Raw genomic sequence first — 18027 nt, forward strand, 5'->3', positions numbered from 1 at the left:
AGAGAAGAGGATGCAGAAGACAGGGTTAGATGGAGGCAATTGATTCGCTGTGGCGACCCCTGAAGGGAAAAGCCGAAAGAAGCCTCCAGTGCTGCTCTCACACTGGTGTATGAATGAGTGTGAATGCTGGTGGTGGACGGAGGCGCGGATTGACAGCCACGCTTCCATCAGACTGCCCCAGGGCAGCTGTGGCTACAAATGTAGCTTACCACCACCAGTGCTAGAATGTGTGAGTGAATGAATAATGGATCCATTGTGAAGCGCCTTGAGTGCCCAAAAAAGCGCTATATAAATCTAATCCATGTGTCTTATGTGCAAAATTCACATTGCAGGAAGTGTGATATGAAGTAAGAAAAACTCGCTCAAATTTTTTATGGTTTTTCACAGCCTGTTAAAAAAGGATGAGTGACCTTTTCAAACGTTTTCACAAGGTTGTTGACATACCACTGCATTGCAAAATGAATGAAGAACAGGACAGAAAGCTATATTTACTAAGGTATTTATAGTGCAATATATAATGCAGAAAAACTATTTTCACCATGCCATTTTTTATAATATCATGTAGCTGAATGCTAACTTCTGCACTGAAAGAACAGCAATGTTACACTGAGCTGCAGTTTGCAAAGTCTGAAGACTATGTGAAGAATATGATGCAACAAGTTTTGTCTTTCACACCCAAACAGGGTGCCGGTGAGATGCTGGAAGTGATGAGGACCAGAGCGGGGTATCAGTGGATCCCGTACATTGATCTGAAAGATACTACAATACAAACGACGCGACTGAATCAGAAGGTCTGAAGTCAAAGAAAACAGCAAATCAATCCACTCTGCAGCTGGATGTAGTAAATACGCCATTATTGCCGCTGCTCATATTTCCAGATGACTGAGTTAGTGAGGAAACATGAGTTCAGTACATTCCTGATTTACACAGTCAGAGTGAAGCTGAGAGAAGATATAGTCTTTCATTGTCATTGCTAAACACCCAAATAATTAGAAAATTCATTGACACTATGTATACTCATGTGGCTGACCTCAGTCCAAACCAACACTATTTCACAAAACATTAGCACCTCCACAGTGCAACTTGCGCCCAGGTGCACTTCCAAGTTCTTACAAGGACAACTATGGGGAATGCAATTATGTGAGGATGTGGAGGTGGAAAGGGCCAATATCAAATTTAGTTTGTGTTTTGTAATTTTATGTTAAATATTATTGCTATTATAGAGCATGTTTTTGTATTTGCTGATGCTGTCTCTGGGAGAACAGTGCGTGATTTTTGGGTGGGCAGCTGAAGCAAGATTCTGGATGGCTGACGGAAAACTTGACTGTAAAGACAACATGGCTGGAGGGAAGATAAGCAATGCTTGTTGTTTCTGGATGCTGCAGGAGGTTACATTTCCTGGTGGACTATCTAACTGAGCAGAGCCAACCTACCGCCATCAGCTTAACGCTTTGGCTCTCATTCTGTGTCAGTCAAGTGAAACTTTGCATGTCTCACACTAATTGCTTTTTTAATGCAAATCCATTTACCGGCACATACCTCCACAGACCTTACAAAAAAAAAGGTACCAATAGCTAATGCTGATAAAGTTTCAGACAGTTGTGGAAACATTCCTTCAAAAATTTGTAGAGGTTGATAAAACTGATCTATACAACTCACAAGCACATCAAGTTAGAGGCTGTTGTGTTGGATTGCTCTACTTATACAAGATTTTTTGTTTTTATGTTAACACAATGTAGTTAATCCAGGTAAAATACTATTACTTTTTTTACTATTACAATCTACACAGACAGTACAAGCTGTTACAGAGTTGCATTGGTGTACAAGGTTGGTTTACTCTACAGTTGAATTATCTGGCACAGTTTCTTTTCTGGCTGCCAAACAGTTACAGTGTCAGGAAAATCTTAAGTGCACTAAATAACAAGCATTTGCCTGGCCCTCCTTAACCCACCATTTTCTAATCAAGTCTGGACACAGGTTGCAGAGGCTCAGTTATTCTCCAACTTCAACTCCACCAACCCCTTTTTGAACTCTGAGTGAAGCCTTCATCCATAACAAGCTGCGATCAAACATACACTCCAACCATCGAGCAAATTGCTATCAAATGCTGATGTGCCTCAGGTAAAAAAGTAATTTTCCAAGTGTATTTTCAGAGAACATCCAGCTAACAGCACAAAAAGAAAAGCAAAGGCTCCCTTCAATAGGACTAATAGCACAATGGATGAAGTCACATGAGTAGTCTAAACTGAATCTTGCTGGATTTTAGTATGTATGATGGATTACAATAAAAAAAGCTCAAGCACAGTGTTTACCTATGGAGAGTATTAATAACATCTGAAAATACTACAGCATGAAAGTAGAATCAAATACTGGCCATTTAGCCTTACTTTACAAGTAAGTTTGGAGTGAGAAGCTCTGACCAAGACACGATCTGAATATATGATACATGAAACTTTATCTCTAAGATATTGACAATATGCTATTTTCATCAGGCATATTAAATTTTCTGTTACTTCTTCTTTATAGATCATTCATAAAATTATGACATTATTGATGTATGATTGATGCATGAGTGAATCATCAGATCAATACCAGCAGGGATGTTGTTCTTGCCATCACTATTGTAACATAGTGGTGCAATATCATAAACTTCCCTCAATATATTTTAGTTTTTTAGAATGTTCATCAGCTATACCACTGCAGGTATTCATCCCAGGGCCCATAAACAGCAGAATATTATGACACAGGGCTGGGCAACTGACAAATGTATCACAATAGATGATGGTGATACTGTTATCGTTGATTTTTAATGACAGATGAGGGTAAGACTCCTAATGGCTTGTGTGGACTAGGTGTCTCCAGACAAGAACTCTGCACTCACCGACAATCGCTAAGGCCCTGAGCCCAATCAGGGCTGATATTTGGCTTTTTTTTAATTAATCAGTATCACTATCCTCACCAACTGATTATTCATCAATTAAACCCACGACTTTGGGTCTGAAGCAGCTGTTTCTCTGTCAGTAGTCACTGTGTAGTCTTACCAATTTCTCTCTACCACAGATGGAACTTGCAAAAACTGATCAAGTAACACAAGCCATCACCGTAAACTAGGAAATAAACTACTTTTACGGTGGCTGCAGCTACATTAACAGCTCATTTTAACAGGTTTGGAAATTACTCACACATTACTGTAGTGTCTGAAAATCATTCACTAATAATGCTGTAAGATGGGGGCCTTCGTGGACAATAGAAGTGATAATAGTGAAAATAGAGAAGAAAAGCAGATGGAACTGCAGGACTCAAACGCTTCAATCTTAATCAGTTGATCTAACAATACACAGAGGAGAGTGTAATAGCATTCTAATGGCATCCTTTCTATTGCTATCACTGATATGCAGCTACAGCAATTGTTACTAATGAAGATGTCGAGTTATGAATGACAGGTTTCCTGCTGTGACATGCCGATAACATGCAATGTATATCAGATTCAAATATTGGTTATTGGTCTTTCTTGATAACCAATAATCAGCATCAGTATCAGCCCTGACAAAAACATTATCGGTCGATCCCTAACACACAGACAAGCGTCTGACAATACAATAACAAAGGTATCAAGATATTTTTGAGCAGAACCAGGCTCAGGGAGGCAGGCCATCTGCCTCCAGCTGTTGAAGTCAGAATAAAAGGACAGAGAAAATGATAGCAAAAAGAAACAAAGAACAATCCATGGCATTCCTTTCTTTGCAGTATCTCAGCCATGCAAACCACATGAGTTATTCCTCTTTTCAAGAGCAGCTTTAAAAAAAAGAAATCAGCTGATGATTCATCACGTGACCTTACACAAAAATTTAAGACTGTCGTTTGTTTCACTGTCACCAAAGGGCCAAGCAAGAGTGGGAGTTCTTAGACTTGTGGAACGGACACAGGTAGACGGCATCCCACTCTGCTTTGTCCCCATTCCATGTTGTTATGAAGATGAGAGCCTTATGTTAGCTCTCCACTCATCAGTTCTCACTCACTCCTGGTGTTTTTCATGGCATACTAACAAACAAACGCAAAAAAACACTTGGAATATATTAGCAAGTTGCTCTTAGTTTAATATCCCTGTCTCCAAAAATGGTCGCAGCCTTGCAGTTATCCAAGCTGCTCTGCCTCATGAGAGAAAAATGGCAATATGACATAAAAGTCAGCAGTTATTAGGGAATCACAAAGAATCTTTTCCATATACATTATTTAAGGCTGTATATTGTAAACCACATGGGCTTCAGCAGTTGCCTATTTCTAAGTAGCAGTAGAATAAATGGCAGAATGGAATATTAAACACCGAAAACAAACAAACAAAGAAAAAAACAGTACTATCTAAACAAAAAAAGTCTAGTTGCCAAGAAGTAAAACAAGGAGTAACAGACAGCTTCCGTGGGTGTCAGGAAGATATTCAGATCCAAGCCAATTCCCTGTGTAATTATCAGCACCTCAAACTGGCCCTAATGTTTCTAAACTGGACAGTCTAGGAAATATTCAATATGCAGGAATTTCACCACTTCACTTGAGCTCAGCAAGGACATGATGTCTGGTTAATATGTCTCTACTTTAAAGCAGTCAACGGGCAGGATACAGCAACATATGGGTAAACTTAAAAACTCATCCCTCCTGTATTTAAATAGACTGGCTCCCCCCTCTGGTAAAAGCTTACATGGCTAGCTAGGAGAGGGTCTCTTGTGATGTGACTGCTCAGGGGAATGACTAAGTCTCTTCTCACCTTCATTGTTAAAGGTGTTAATATCTACACAGGCAGATTGCAATAAAATGCACAGTACAATGACTACCAAAGCCATTATAGCCCACAAAGCTGTATTGGGCTCAGAATTTTTATTAAATATGTTGCTTTGAATGTTTAAAATTGAAAAACTGCAAGACATATATTAATGTAATAATCTAATCTTCCTGTATTATTAGTTATTGCACAGATGAATACCAAAAGTGGATCTAAGTGCACAAATACTTCATTTCCCTGACTGGAAAAACTGCATAAAAGTCTGTGTGAGGTCATTTTGGTCCAAATTATTGAAAGTTACACATTAACACTGCATAATAATAAGAAAAAAAATGTCTGCACTAAATATCCAAGGATATGTTGGCATTTTATTTATATTTCTTAAATTAAACCATGGGATGTACTGTTCCTTTTGTTCATAGTAGTCAGAAAAAGATCTGCTCTTGGGCATGAAAGGCATGTGATTGTTTAATTCAATTTAGGGATGAAGGGGTTAAAGATCACTGAAAGCCACAAACTGTAAAAACAGACAAAAAATGGATTGTCATCTTTCCACCAGTCCTTGAACAAATTCTGTGTGACTTGCACTTCTGGTGGAAAATAAGACACACAGCAGCAATCCCATGTTATACTCTGGTGACAGGCTTACAGTCTGGAGGGACAAAGGGGTGGTTTTATTTTCTGTGCTGTGTAAAATGTTCTAAAGAAATAACGATGCTGAACTTGACAAGCTTGGGCTTATGCACTCTGTACAAAGGAAATTATATATAAAACGAAATTATATATTTGGTATTACAACTAAAATACAAAAAAAAAACAAAACACAACAACTAGTGGTTACCCACACCAAAAAAGTCCGGATTCCAAGTACTGGTACGAGTAATGTAAACGGAACCCAGCCCTAAACATCAGTAGTCCTGTTAGCCTGAACATCAGTGCAAAGTTCAGATTTTTCAGATGATTGAGTAGAATTACATGAAATGAGAGAAATATATAATAATAGCTTAGAATTAAAGAACAAAAAATGTTTAGCGCTTTCTTTGCCAAATGATTGAAAAGACTAACTGACTATTAAAATTGCTTTTGCAAATTTTCTGTGAATACATACATTAATTAGCTAAATGTCTTGGCATCAATCGGATGACTAACATATAGTATTCCAATAGTGTACTGATCTATTTAATGGGCTTGTTCCCTAAACATAAACTTCATCATTTTGACAGAGTGTATTGCTTTTAACAGATTAAATGTGAAGAGTTGCATTTCAAAACATCTGGGCATACGAAGTGATACAGGAAATGACATCACTATCAGTCCTCCACACCACTTAATGTGCCCTGGTGACATGTTTCATTTCCTCTTTGTTTTTGCACATATTAAGATATGACTTACCACAGAAGCCAAACTTGTGCATAGCAAAAGCTACAATTATTTTAGAAGATTTTTTTTCCAACTGGAAACACAAAAGCATAAAGATAGCTGGAGACATAACATTGGAAAACATGCTTCTCAAATTCCAGCTGGTTAGACAAGTTTGTCTCCTTTCTTATATTTCTGCAAGTCACAAATGACTGACGTCTTTCTGTTGACAGGTCAGACAAACCTGAGGGTCTCTGGGAACTGGATTTGGGCAACACAACTGACTCAACAGACTGCAGTGCTGCCTGCAAACCACAGACTGTCTCATTGGACGTGAAATAAATAAATATTAGAGCTCGGTGTAGTGACGAGAGGTAACCCTGAAGTTGACCAAAACCACATCTCTGCTGTCTGCCCCACTGCTCTCCCTGACCAATACATTGTTCTTGCTTGTTACGAAGGTAACTGTGATCATTTATTGTGATACTGATCTTTTTTAAATCCACAATAACATCTAGCATATGCTAGCTAACAAATTAACAGGTAGCATATACGGCTCTTCTCTGACCATGAGACTTTCCTGTTTGTATCAGTTACTGACAACTTTCACAGGCGTCGTCTGTATCAGTGACACAAGTAGAGGAGGTAAGTTCGATCACTGCTGGTGCAGCTGCCAGTGGTCAATAAAATTAGCTAATAAATTCCACATTACACATTACATTATACCCACTTATAGGAGAAGACTCACATGATTTGTGGCCCCAACCTCGTAAACTGATCCTCCCTGATGAGTAGTAGAGGAATCCTAGGGCCAGCATGGAGCACATGCCCAGGAGGAGGTTGCGACTGGGTTTCATTCTCATCTCCACCTAGCAGACATGGCACATCCCACTCTGGAGCCTGTTTGAAGAGAGAATAAACTGGTCAGCCCTTCCCTCACAGACAACATGTTATTAGTCACAACAATCCACCACAGGGGCCAAATGCCTCTGACTCAGCACCATAACGTATCGAATTCAGAAGCATGATCTACATAGTCTTTTCATTTCACATGTCTGTTGTGGGGGAAATGTAGTTTTGCATGTCAGGTTCACGTGGGATTTCCAAGGAGTCATTTCAGACCTTTAGTTCTAACATATGACACCCAAGGTTTGGCTTCAAATTAGTCTAGTCTAGATGATTTCACAAGAATAGCACACTTTTCCATAGACTTGCACTTAGAACTTAATTTTTCATTTTGAAATTTGCAAATAAAGGGCTAAACAATCTAAAACTGCTTATTATGCGTTAAATGTAGGGCTGCACTACTGTAATAATTCAACATTAGCACAGATATTAATACAATATTCCTTTGTTATTCACTTTGTTCTTCTTGTTTTGTTTCTCACATTTCATACACAGTGAACTACCAAGAGCAGTGAGCACTGAATAAAACTGTGTGAATGTATTACATCACAAAACACAAGCAGGGAAGCTTTTTCTACAGTGTTTGTAGATAACACAAGGCAAACATCAGTGAACAACTACAGCCTTCTTCAGGAAGACATTGGAACAGCTTTTTGGTGTATTCTTCCTGACACAGCGTAAACTTAAAATGAGAAAAGAAATTAGAGTGTAAATATTATATGCAACACAAAGGGTTACACTGGCACCTGAAGTGAAGTTTTACTACATGTTTTATATCTCTTTGGAGTTAGCTTTTCTGTCTGTTGAAATATTTGCTTATTTCGCATGCACACAAAAGATAACTGAAAAATACTAAGAAGGTGAATTTGGAAGCCCTCGCCATGATGGCACGCATTGTATATCTGTGAAATAGCAACTTTGTTTAAATACTGCACAAAAGATGCAACATGCCTCTGCAGCAGTTAGTCTGTTCTAAATGTTTCCTGAAAGGGAGACGCAGAAGTTAGACTTCTCCACGTGATTGTCACCACACCTCTTTGCACTCTCACTGCACTGATTGATCAATCAAGGCCTGTGAGCTTATCCTAACATCATTGCACTGAGAGACTTTAAAAATAGCACTGAATTATAACCTCCAATGCATGTGTGCTCTTCTTGATAGAGAACTTCATTTACGCTGAACTGTAAGTGGAATTATGTCAACACAGATAGTGTGGTGTCTGAATTAACAATAACGGTTATCTCCACGTTAAAACTTCACACCATTAGCATGGGTAGGCCAGAGCTGCTAAGGAAAGAAATCATTTGAACTTTTCAGTGGCTTCATACTGTGTTGTTTTACCTTTATACATGACACTATTAGCTTTGTATGCTGCCTGTAATTAGCTTTGAACAGCAAATACTGTGCTTCACATGACTCGTCTTTGCATTTTAGAGTTTTGTCTCTACATTTAAACCAGTATATCATATGTGGGTTATCATATGAGAAAAATAAAACAAAACAAAATGTAACAGAGCAAATTAAGCACGGGGACAGGGAAATGAGGCAGCTAGCAGCTAGTTAGCTCATTAAGTATGTTTGCATGTCGCGCATTAATGAAAGCTTATTAGCGCCTTTTTAAGCCCTCAGACCGGTTGGACAAGCCGCTGTCTTTCAACACAACAGCAGGACGACAGCGATATCAGTATGCTGGAAATAAGCCATATTACCAGTGGCTAATGGGCATGAGTAGCTGTTTAGGCTAGCAGGAGATTCACCGACTTACTGGACGGATAGCGTTAATTATCAAGTTGACCTCAAATCCGTCGGTGGTTAGTGTCGCAGGGTCGGCCGGGCTGCTGATATGCATCAGTCAGCATTAGCGGTAACAGAACATCCCTGTAATGAAGAGTGTTGGCGATTAGCGGATCCAGCGGAGAGCAGCCCCCTCCTCCCTGCTGCTCGACGGGGTCCCGTTACGTCCAGCACCGTGTGGAGAGACGTCACCAGCAGCTGCTTTTACCGTGGAGCATTTAAAGAGCCCTTTAGAGACGTGCACACTTCGGAGAAAGTTTCAGGGTTTTTTCACTGTTTTGTATTACAGCAGAAAACTACCGCACCAACATTTTTCAATCATATGTCAACTTTTTTCCATACTTGTGGAAAGCACCTGACGCCAGGGACAAGGGACCCCAGTGAAGCCAGTTAGAAAGACACAGACTCAAAGAACTGGAGCTACGTTTAGGTGTAGCTGTGGACTTAGTTGAAGCTCTTCTACAGACTGTTTGACTGTAGTGATGAAACTTACTTTGAAGAACTCTGAAAGCAAATGCGGAACAATACGAAACAGAACCGGAACGTCCGCGATTGTTGTTGACTTTTGTTCTGCTAGCTGTAGAGTGATTTGCCCCACCGGGACAATAAATATTTCTTGAACCGTGAACATGCAGTCAGAGAAAGAGAACAAAACAAAAGTGTCCTGAGCAGCACAAGGATATTTTTGACACACGCGCGTTGCTTCATCCATCTTGTGTAATTACATTATGAGCTTCACTCACAATTAAAAAACAACAGCAACATATCTTTCGCAAACGTTCAACCAGTTCTTTGTTGCATAAAAACATTCTCATTTACGGTGCTGGAAAAAAAGTTTTCGGACATCTTTAAAATTGTACACAGTCTCAAATGTTGTCATGAAATACTCGTGAAAAAAATATCTTTTCTGTGTTTCAAAAGGTGCGGCCGCATTAGTCAGACACAAACAAATACAAATGATATTTGTTTTGTTTATTGTTTACAGGAAAAACTAAGCTAAATTCTTGACAGTTTCATTATGTTAGTTCTCAACATTGTTGGTTTCAAAGTAAAAAAATTAATAACAGAGATTGTGTTCAAAACTGTACAAAAAATAACTAAGCCATCATCAAATTAATATTTAATCGTCCTGCCATCGGCAGCGGTGGAGCTCTAATCCTGACTGGCATGTTCCCCACCAGCCTTTCGCACTGATAAGTGATAATCTGGTCCCATTCTTCTTGAATTACTGCTTTTAATTCTTCTGAATTCTTTGATTTATGCTTTGAAACAGGCCTTTTGATAATCCACCACAGATTTTCAATGACTCTCATGTCCAGGGATTGAGCTGGCCACACTAAGGCCTGGATACTGTACTTCTACAGTCAAGTTCCACTGGTCTTGGTTGTGTTCAAGGGGCATTATCTTGTTGAAACATCCAGTTTGACCTTGATGGCCTTCTTGACAGTCTTGTAGGACCTTAAGCCATGATCTAAAAGTTGGCCACATACAGTGTGAGTGGAACACTGGATGCCAGTTTGGTTTGACCACTGCTACTGAAGCTCCTGTGATGTCATTCAGCGGTTTTCCCTGCACATGTGGATCAGGATGTGGTCATTTCTTGCTGAAGAAACTCTTGGATGCCCAGATCTTGATTTATCTTTCAAGCTGTTGGTTGTCTGTATTTCTGCAGAGTGTATCCAACTGCTGAAGGACTGCATCTGCACTTCCTGGCTATCTGGCTGCAGCTGTACTCCTCCTAGCTGAGAATCTGTATCTTCGGGCATGTTACTCAGATTGGATTCCTTGTTTCAGACATTTCTGTCTCTGAAGAACTTTCAAATGTACTGGCTTTATATATTAGACAATATATACACGAATTACAGCAACAAAAAATGTGGCTTTTAATAAAAAGCACGACTTTCATTAGTGGATCACTGGAACCAAAATGACCCAATACATAAATTTCATGTGTATTTTTGTGGAACCAATCAATTTTAAGTTTTTTATGATTTTTTTTAAAGATTTGTTTAGTATTTTGGCTGTGACTGTGATAAAAGAAATTACACTTGAAGACCTAAGAATGATTCTTAATGCAATATGGCACAAATGCATGGGGTGTCCAAAAACTTTTTCCACCTCTGTACTTCTACATGGCAGCCTTGCCAGCATAATCAAATAACAATTGGAGTGACCAATGGTCTCAACCATCCCTGCTCTTTTTAAAATGACTGGCTCTGCCACACTGGTATCTAGTCAGTGAGGTGGATGCTCAAACAAAGATTCTCTGCAGGAACTCATACTGAAAACATGCAGGCCTGCATTTTCAAGAAATCAATTAATCAATCTTAAAGAAAAATGTCTTAAGCTATTTTTTACATTCCATATATCATGACCTCATCTAATCAGAATAAAATGTCACCTCTTTATGGCACATCACAGTCTGTATTTACAGTGCAGCACTTTTATTTTGTATTCTCTAATTCTGACTGTATTGGTATTTCTATCAGAACAGGTATGTTTATGCACTGAACAAAAACAAATAACTATTAGCAGTAGTGGGAAACAACATACTCCAGGTATAATATTCTCTGAATATTGTGCCATGTTCCAACTGGAAAACTAATGAGTATACAGATAAAACATGTAGCTCCCTGCTTGCTCTTTTACGCTTGGAAATCCTTAACTTTAATGAAGGAAGATCCTGTGGTGTAGTTAGGGTTGGGGTCACTAAATAAATAGTGTTTGCACATATCTGAGGGGAGTCCAAGAGGAACTATGGATTTGTTAGGCTCTCTCTTTACATTTTGTAAGGTCTTCACCTGACTCTGTGAAGTGCTATGAGATAACATATGATATGAATTGGCACTTTTTTTATTGAAAATTTGAAATTGAGTGTATTGTCAGGCTGCACAGTGACCTAGTGGTTAGCACTTTTGCATTGCAGCAAGAAGATCCCTGGTTCAAATCCCGGCCTGGGCCTGAGATCTTTCTGCATGGAGTTTGCATGTTCTCCCTGTGCATGCGTGGGGTACTGGGTACTCTGGCTTCCTCCCACAGTCCAAAAATATGCTGAGGTTAATTGATAACTCTAAATTGCCCGTAGGTGTGAATGTGAGAGTGATTGTTTGTCTGTATATGTAGCCCTGCGACAGACTGGCGACCTGTGCAGGGTGTCCCCTGCCTTCGCCCGAGTCAGCTGGGATAGACTCCAGCACCCCCCATGACCCTAGTGTGGTAAAGCGGTGTATAGAGAATGGATGGATGGATGAATGTATTGTCAAACCATTTAACTGACTCCAGCCACCACCAGTTTTCAAGTGAAAATCTGCCACACTGTGCCACCATTTGAAAAATAGTTGCACCTCAGAGGAATTAAGTTTTGGCATCAAATTCAAGAGTCAACAGATCTTGTAGAGTTATTGGCCCTTTTCTAGTGGTATTGCACAAACAGGAATTTTCCTCTTTGACATGGGTTGCAGTTAAATAGGAGGGGGAGAAATAATCCTCTGTCTTTTCCCTGTATCCAGTGGAAATCATTATGAGATGAAGAACACATTTAACAAAGAATTTATCAGAACTGTGGAAAAACGTCACTGTACAAAGATAGTCAGACTGTACTTGCTAAGCAGGCAGATCCAAGTTAAAATCAAGTTTGTAAAAAAAGAATGGGAAAATGAAACTGCTCAGAAATAATAACCAACTGAAACAAACAAACAAAAAAACCCAGAGCTAAAACCACTAAGAAGGCCAGGAGAACTAGTGTTAGAAAGAAGCTAAAAGGTCGAAGCCCAAACTAACAGAACAAGATCAGAGCTACCTAGGCTGCCAACAAGACGTAACCTTAAGTGAATCAGAAGTTCACAAGACTACCGTCGTTGAACTGCACAGAGCTAAAACCAAAGAGCACAAATTAGCATTAGCAGCATGCAAACAGGACTTTAGAGCTAAGGCATAGGGATTGCACAAGTAACATTAGTAGAACTGACCAGGCAAGGTTTCTACACTAAATGGACAGGCTGGTCAGTGCAGCCTTTGAGAGCGGTGCTGGAATCAGGAACATTGCTGAGCAGCGAGTTTGCTGTGACTGGAGCAGGCTTACAGAACAGAGGTTGGAGCAAGAAGCTGGAGGTGATGGGGACAGGCAGAGAGATCTGAGTACTGGCTTGATCCAAAAGGGGAATGGACTGAGGCCAGGCAGATGTTCCTCAGGTGTAGCAGGAGGCTGGTCACACAGCTGCTGGCAGAGCAAACTAATGTTAGCAAGGTTCAGTGTTCAAGAGAGAAAAATGTGCACGGATGTCTTATGTTCACTATTTATCCACTTGAATCTCAATTTGTGTTACTGTATGAAAGTAACTGTTACATTTATGAAAGATAAATGCAACATGACAGTTTCCATCAATTTAACATCAAAGTGCATTTACTGGTCACAGATTAACTGGATTCATTGGAACTGACTATAAGGCACAATCAGGTGGGGGAGCAAACTCCTGGAGACAAGAGTTTACATGCAACACACAACAATCAGCAACAACATTAAAACTAGATGGCTAGTAAGTCCCCCGCATGCCGCCAAAATAGCCATTACTCATCAGGGAATGGGACTTGGAATTGGAACAAGAGATTCTTTGGGCTGTGTTGGTTGTAAGGTGGAGCACCCGGACACATACCATAAGGTGGATGGATGCCTTGGACTCTTGGTTGTGTTCCTCAAACAATTACGGATTTGTTTTTGAGTTGTGGTCTGCTGGGGAATTCACTTTTCAGAATCTAAGTTACAAAATTGTTCACATTGCAACAAAACTAGCAGTCATAAAACTACCAAGCTGTAAAAGCACACTTTTGTGTGGAACAACCAAAACAGTGTTAGAAAAGGCAAGGACATTTCTCAAAATAATGGACACATCAAAGGAAATTCAAAAGTCACGTATAGTCAGGAAAAGCTTTCCAATTAAAGCATGTTTCAAGAAGAGACTTAAAAGAGGTCATTGACTCAGCCAACCTGACTGTAAGCCCTCTGTCCCCTGAAGTTTCCAGCTGGGCCCCTGGAACAATCAAAGACCTCTGCTTGAAGAACTCAGATTGCATACCATCCAAAACAAACTGGAAGTCATGATATGAGGCTTAAACAGGAGCAATGTGATCTCTGCTCTTGTTCCTCATTAAAAGCATGGTAGCTGGGTTTTGTACAGTCCGTAGTCGATCTGTACATTTTTGGTTCAGGCAGGTAAAAGGCTGTTGTAATAACATAGACATGATAAGATTACATGAATCCCAATGGTCTCTGTGTCTATAAAAGTTAAGATAGATTGTAGTCACAAAATCTAAAAAATTTTTTAAAAATTCAGTGATGATTAAAAAAAAGCATGATAGTACAAGTTGTGCCTTTACCCAGGTAAAGACCTGCATTAAAGAGACTGTAGCAAGCCCCAATAGCACCTCCTTTTGTCTGCTTAAATACTTTGTCCAGAAAAATAGAAATGATGACGTATTCTGTCCGTTACAATATGAAATCATCGGGGGCCATTATAGATTCTGACCAAGTACTCAAAAATGTCCAAGAGCTGCTCAGTCTATATCCTATGGTTGTGTCATCATCTAGACCAGACGTTTAATGAAAAAGTATATCTTGACACTCCTTCAGCAAGGCTGAACCTTGATGGAGCTCAATTCCAATCTACCAGCAAAATAAACTATGTGTAAGATAGCTCCTGCGCATTCGTCGAATGAAGCAACAGGAGAAGGTATTTCGGTCTTACTATAAATGTTTATTGTCCAGAAGATTAAATATAACAGAACAGAATTCTGGGTCCAGACTTCTTTCCCTAACAGAAACAGAGACACTGTCAGTTCATGGAAGTCTGACTACGCCTAGTTTCACCCTGACCCACACTCATATACTACTACAAAATCATGCAAGCTTTTTTGATGTCTTCTCCATCTGATTGGCTTCTTCTCTCATCTTGTGTCCGCTCGTGCACAGCTCGTGACCGTGCACCATGTTCTCCTTCTCACCTCAGGGTGGGGCAACCCCTCCCCTGAGCCACTGAGCGGTCCTGGTTGTGTAGTCTTCAACACGAGATACTGCCCTTGTTGATCTCTGAAACACAAAGGTTTACACAGGCCCAGACAGCCAGTGCTTTTCCACTGCAGCATACTACTCTAAGTTACAGCTACTAATATGTATGTGAACTATTCTAAACTTCTACAATAAAGGCACACGGGTTAATAAACAAAAGTTAAGTAAGGCAGAATAATCCAACAACCTGGAGGATTTAAACATGTTTATGTGCTTTCTAAATCATGTAGATTTTATTATATAGGAATCTTAGTTCAGTTACTAAAATTCAACTGCTTTCCCCTTGCTGTCTAAGAATCTCTCTTGGTTCTATTTTGAGTGAATGTACAGGGCAGGTAATACGCTGGTATTTAGATGATGATAATGAATGGTAAATGGTCCATGTGTGCTGGGTTCTGAAAAGTGCTTTACAGTATTTTTCTCATTCACACACTCACACACCATTGGTGGCAGAGCTGCCGTGCAAGGTGCTCACGATCACTGGGAGCAACTTGAGCGTTAAGTGTCTTGCCCAAGGATACTTCAGCACATGGAGGGACAGTAGATCAACCGCTGACCTTATGATTAGTGGACAGACCACTCTACCACCTGAGCCACTGCCCCCCCTTGATCAGCCTTTTTGGCATTTCTGTCCTTCCCTCAGACCACAGTAGTATGTGATTAACATCTCTGGAAAGTACTTGAGTGCTCTCCTCAGACGGGGATTTGCCAAAGGATTATCGTTTGCCCCGACCAACTCAGCAAGGAATTTGATACTAAGATTAAGTTGTTTTGTTTATACAGAAATTTACACCTCAAGTCAAAAGTACAAGCAAAATCCCACGACAAGCTCTATGTACACTGGCCAGACCGCCTCCCCTTAGCCATAGCTCTCAGTTTAAATGTAAATCCCTTTCTGTCTCTTTGTGGTTTTCACCAGACATGTGTTTAGATTCCTGCCCTCTACATGGATGCATTGACTCACACTGTGGAATCTAATGTGCACTCTATTCCTGATACTGAGATAATTTTCTTATAACTGTGAAATAATGTACAACAGAGTGATGGGACAAGAATAGGAACACTTTCGAGCTTGCCTGGGGATGCTCAAGTGTTTGCTATTTCTTCAGTATCAAAATAATTGACTGCTAGTTGTCAGTACATCTACTGGTACACAGCAAAAAGAAGCTGTAAAGAGTAAATTCAGCCAACCCCCATCCCCTCAGTGATGACTGATAACCACCACTCACCTCATGAGGTTCTTACATGTTTTTTCTGTTGAATGTGAATGCATGTGGTTCTTCATAGTACAGCCTGTCTGTACATGATGTTTAAATACTAAATCCTGTTTCTGTAAATAAAACCTGTTCAGTGCATTTACTGATGAATGACTGAGCTACCCTAATAGTGAAATCAGTGTAATCAGAAACAGTCTAGCACTTGAACTATGAAGCGTTTATATTACAGACATTTTTCAAGCAGAAATTCCTCTCTTCCTTCTTGGTTGAACAAAAACAACTAAAAGGAACATGCCTGACAGAAATTTTGGGGCGATTATTCTATTATCATGTCTAGGGTTCTGGGGAAAAATATTGTTATGGGCCCATTCCTGGCAATATTTGGGCTCTATGTTGACTCCTGACATATCAGCACTATACAGTCAGATGTATTAGCTTTCACATCTCATTTAGCAAAACGTATACATTCTACTTTCATGGAAAGATCCCAAACCTCCATCCATCTCTCTCTGGCTTAGGGATGTTATGTTCTTTCTCAAATTGGAAAAGATAAGACACTCTGTAAAAGGTGCTTCCTCTAAATTTGTACATAAATGGCATTCCTTCATAGATTACTTCGATTCGATGCAAACTTTACCCCTAGACTGATCCTCCTCACCGCTCCTCCTCTCCCCTCCCCCTTTTTAAATTAAATTGTTTTTAATTTATTTAGTCATTCATTTTTTTCTTTTCTATTCAATTTTATTTATATATGTTGCATTTTATTTAACTGTACAGAGACTCTGTTCTATTGTTCCTGCCATTGACCCCCCTGTGAGGGTCTGATGTTGTTCTGTAAGTTGGGAAAAAAAGAAGAAAAAAGTGGGAAACCTATATTATGTATAACCTCTTTTTTCCGTATCACTATTGTATTTCCACTAAAAAAGATTAACATAAAAAAAGGAACATGCCTGCAAAAATGTTGACAGGAAATCTCCATCAGCAAACAAGGATGTGTTTTGCTCTTTCAATTAAACATTTTTAATCCACAGTGGTTGAGGATCTCCCTAGCATCTTAAAAAGAGCCTCTTTTTTGTCATCACTATAATGAAAAGTTTGTGGGCCAAATGGCACTCACTACCCACAGGTTAGACCAGCATGGAAATGCTAACGCAATTTTAATTCAAGTAAGCAGGTACCATCTCTCAGTCTGATATCCAGATCACCTACAAACACACTGATTTAACCAGTGTCCTTTACACATGACCTATATTTATTCATTTATGTTTCAAAGCTTGCAAAAAAGCCTTTCTGATATTTGAAACATCTTTCATTTTGTGTGAAAGTCCAAAAATCTTTGTACCTCTACAGTGCATGATTTGACCTTGTCTCATTAGCTGGTGGAGATTTTTGCTAATTCATCTTATCTGGTATTTATCCATCTCTGCAAAAATGAGCAGACTCTAAGCTCTTAACAAAAAAAAAAAAAAAAAAAAAGAAAGAAATCCATTAAATTAATGACACTAGGTTGTACCAAACACATATTGGTGTTTGACTGTTGTCAGAGGTGGTTCAGCTCAACAAATGTTTTTACATTGTTTCCCTGGTCCAATACTGATTACCAGTAATGCAGGAAATGCAACTGCAGGAAGAATTAAGATCTTGGTGAAAAAATACAGAACAACTACACAAAAACTTTTTTGAATTGTCTTTGTTTACGTTTGGAAAATGTTTTGTTCTACGAAAACTAATAATAATTAATATTTATGCTCCAGTGTTGATTGGCTATTATTCATTGTATGCAGGCACATAGAGCCAGGTTGTAGTGTTTGTACCCAACCAGCAGGTGTCAGTGTGACTCTGACAATAACTGCTCCAACAGTTGAAGGCTTTCACTGATGTCTGACCTGCAGCCCTTCATGAGGCTCCTGAGCCT

General features: G+C 39.5%; 1 protein-coding gene across 1 annotated transcript in view; it reads right to left on the bottom strand.

Annotated features, from left to right (window-relative positions):
• st3gal3a (ST3 beta-galactoside alpha-2,3-sialyltransferase 3a) overlaps positions 1 to 9013 on the bottom strand; it is a 41834-nt gene extending 32821 nt beyond the window's left edge. Inside the window, exons 1-2 of the mRNA XM_022208530.2 lie at positions 8806 to 9013; positions 6882 to 7033 (exon numbers count right to left, since the gene is read on the bottom strand). Of these exons, the coding sequence (XP_022064222.1) occupies positions 6882 to 6996 (115 nt within the window). The 5' untranslated portion in view covers positions 6997 to 7033; positions 8806 to 9013. The remainder of the gene's footprint in view (positions 1 to 6881; positions 7034 to 8805) is intronic.
• Positions 9014 to 18027: the final 9014 nt, after the last annotated feature.

Source organism: Acanthochromis polyacanthus, chromosome 15 (genome assembly GCF_021347895.1).
Source record: "Acanthochromis polyacanthus isolate Apoly-LR-REF ecotype Palm Island chromosome 15, KAUST_Apoly_ChrSc, whole genome shotgun sequence".
NCBI lineage: Eukaryota > Metazoa > Chordata > Actinopteri > Pomacentridae > Acanthochromis > Acanthochromis polyacanthus.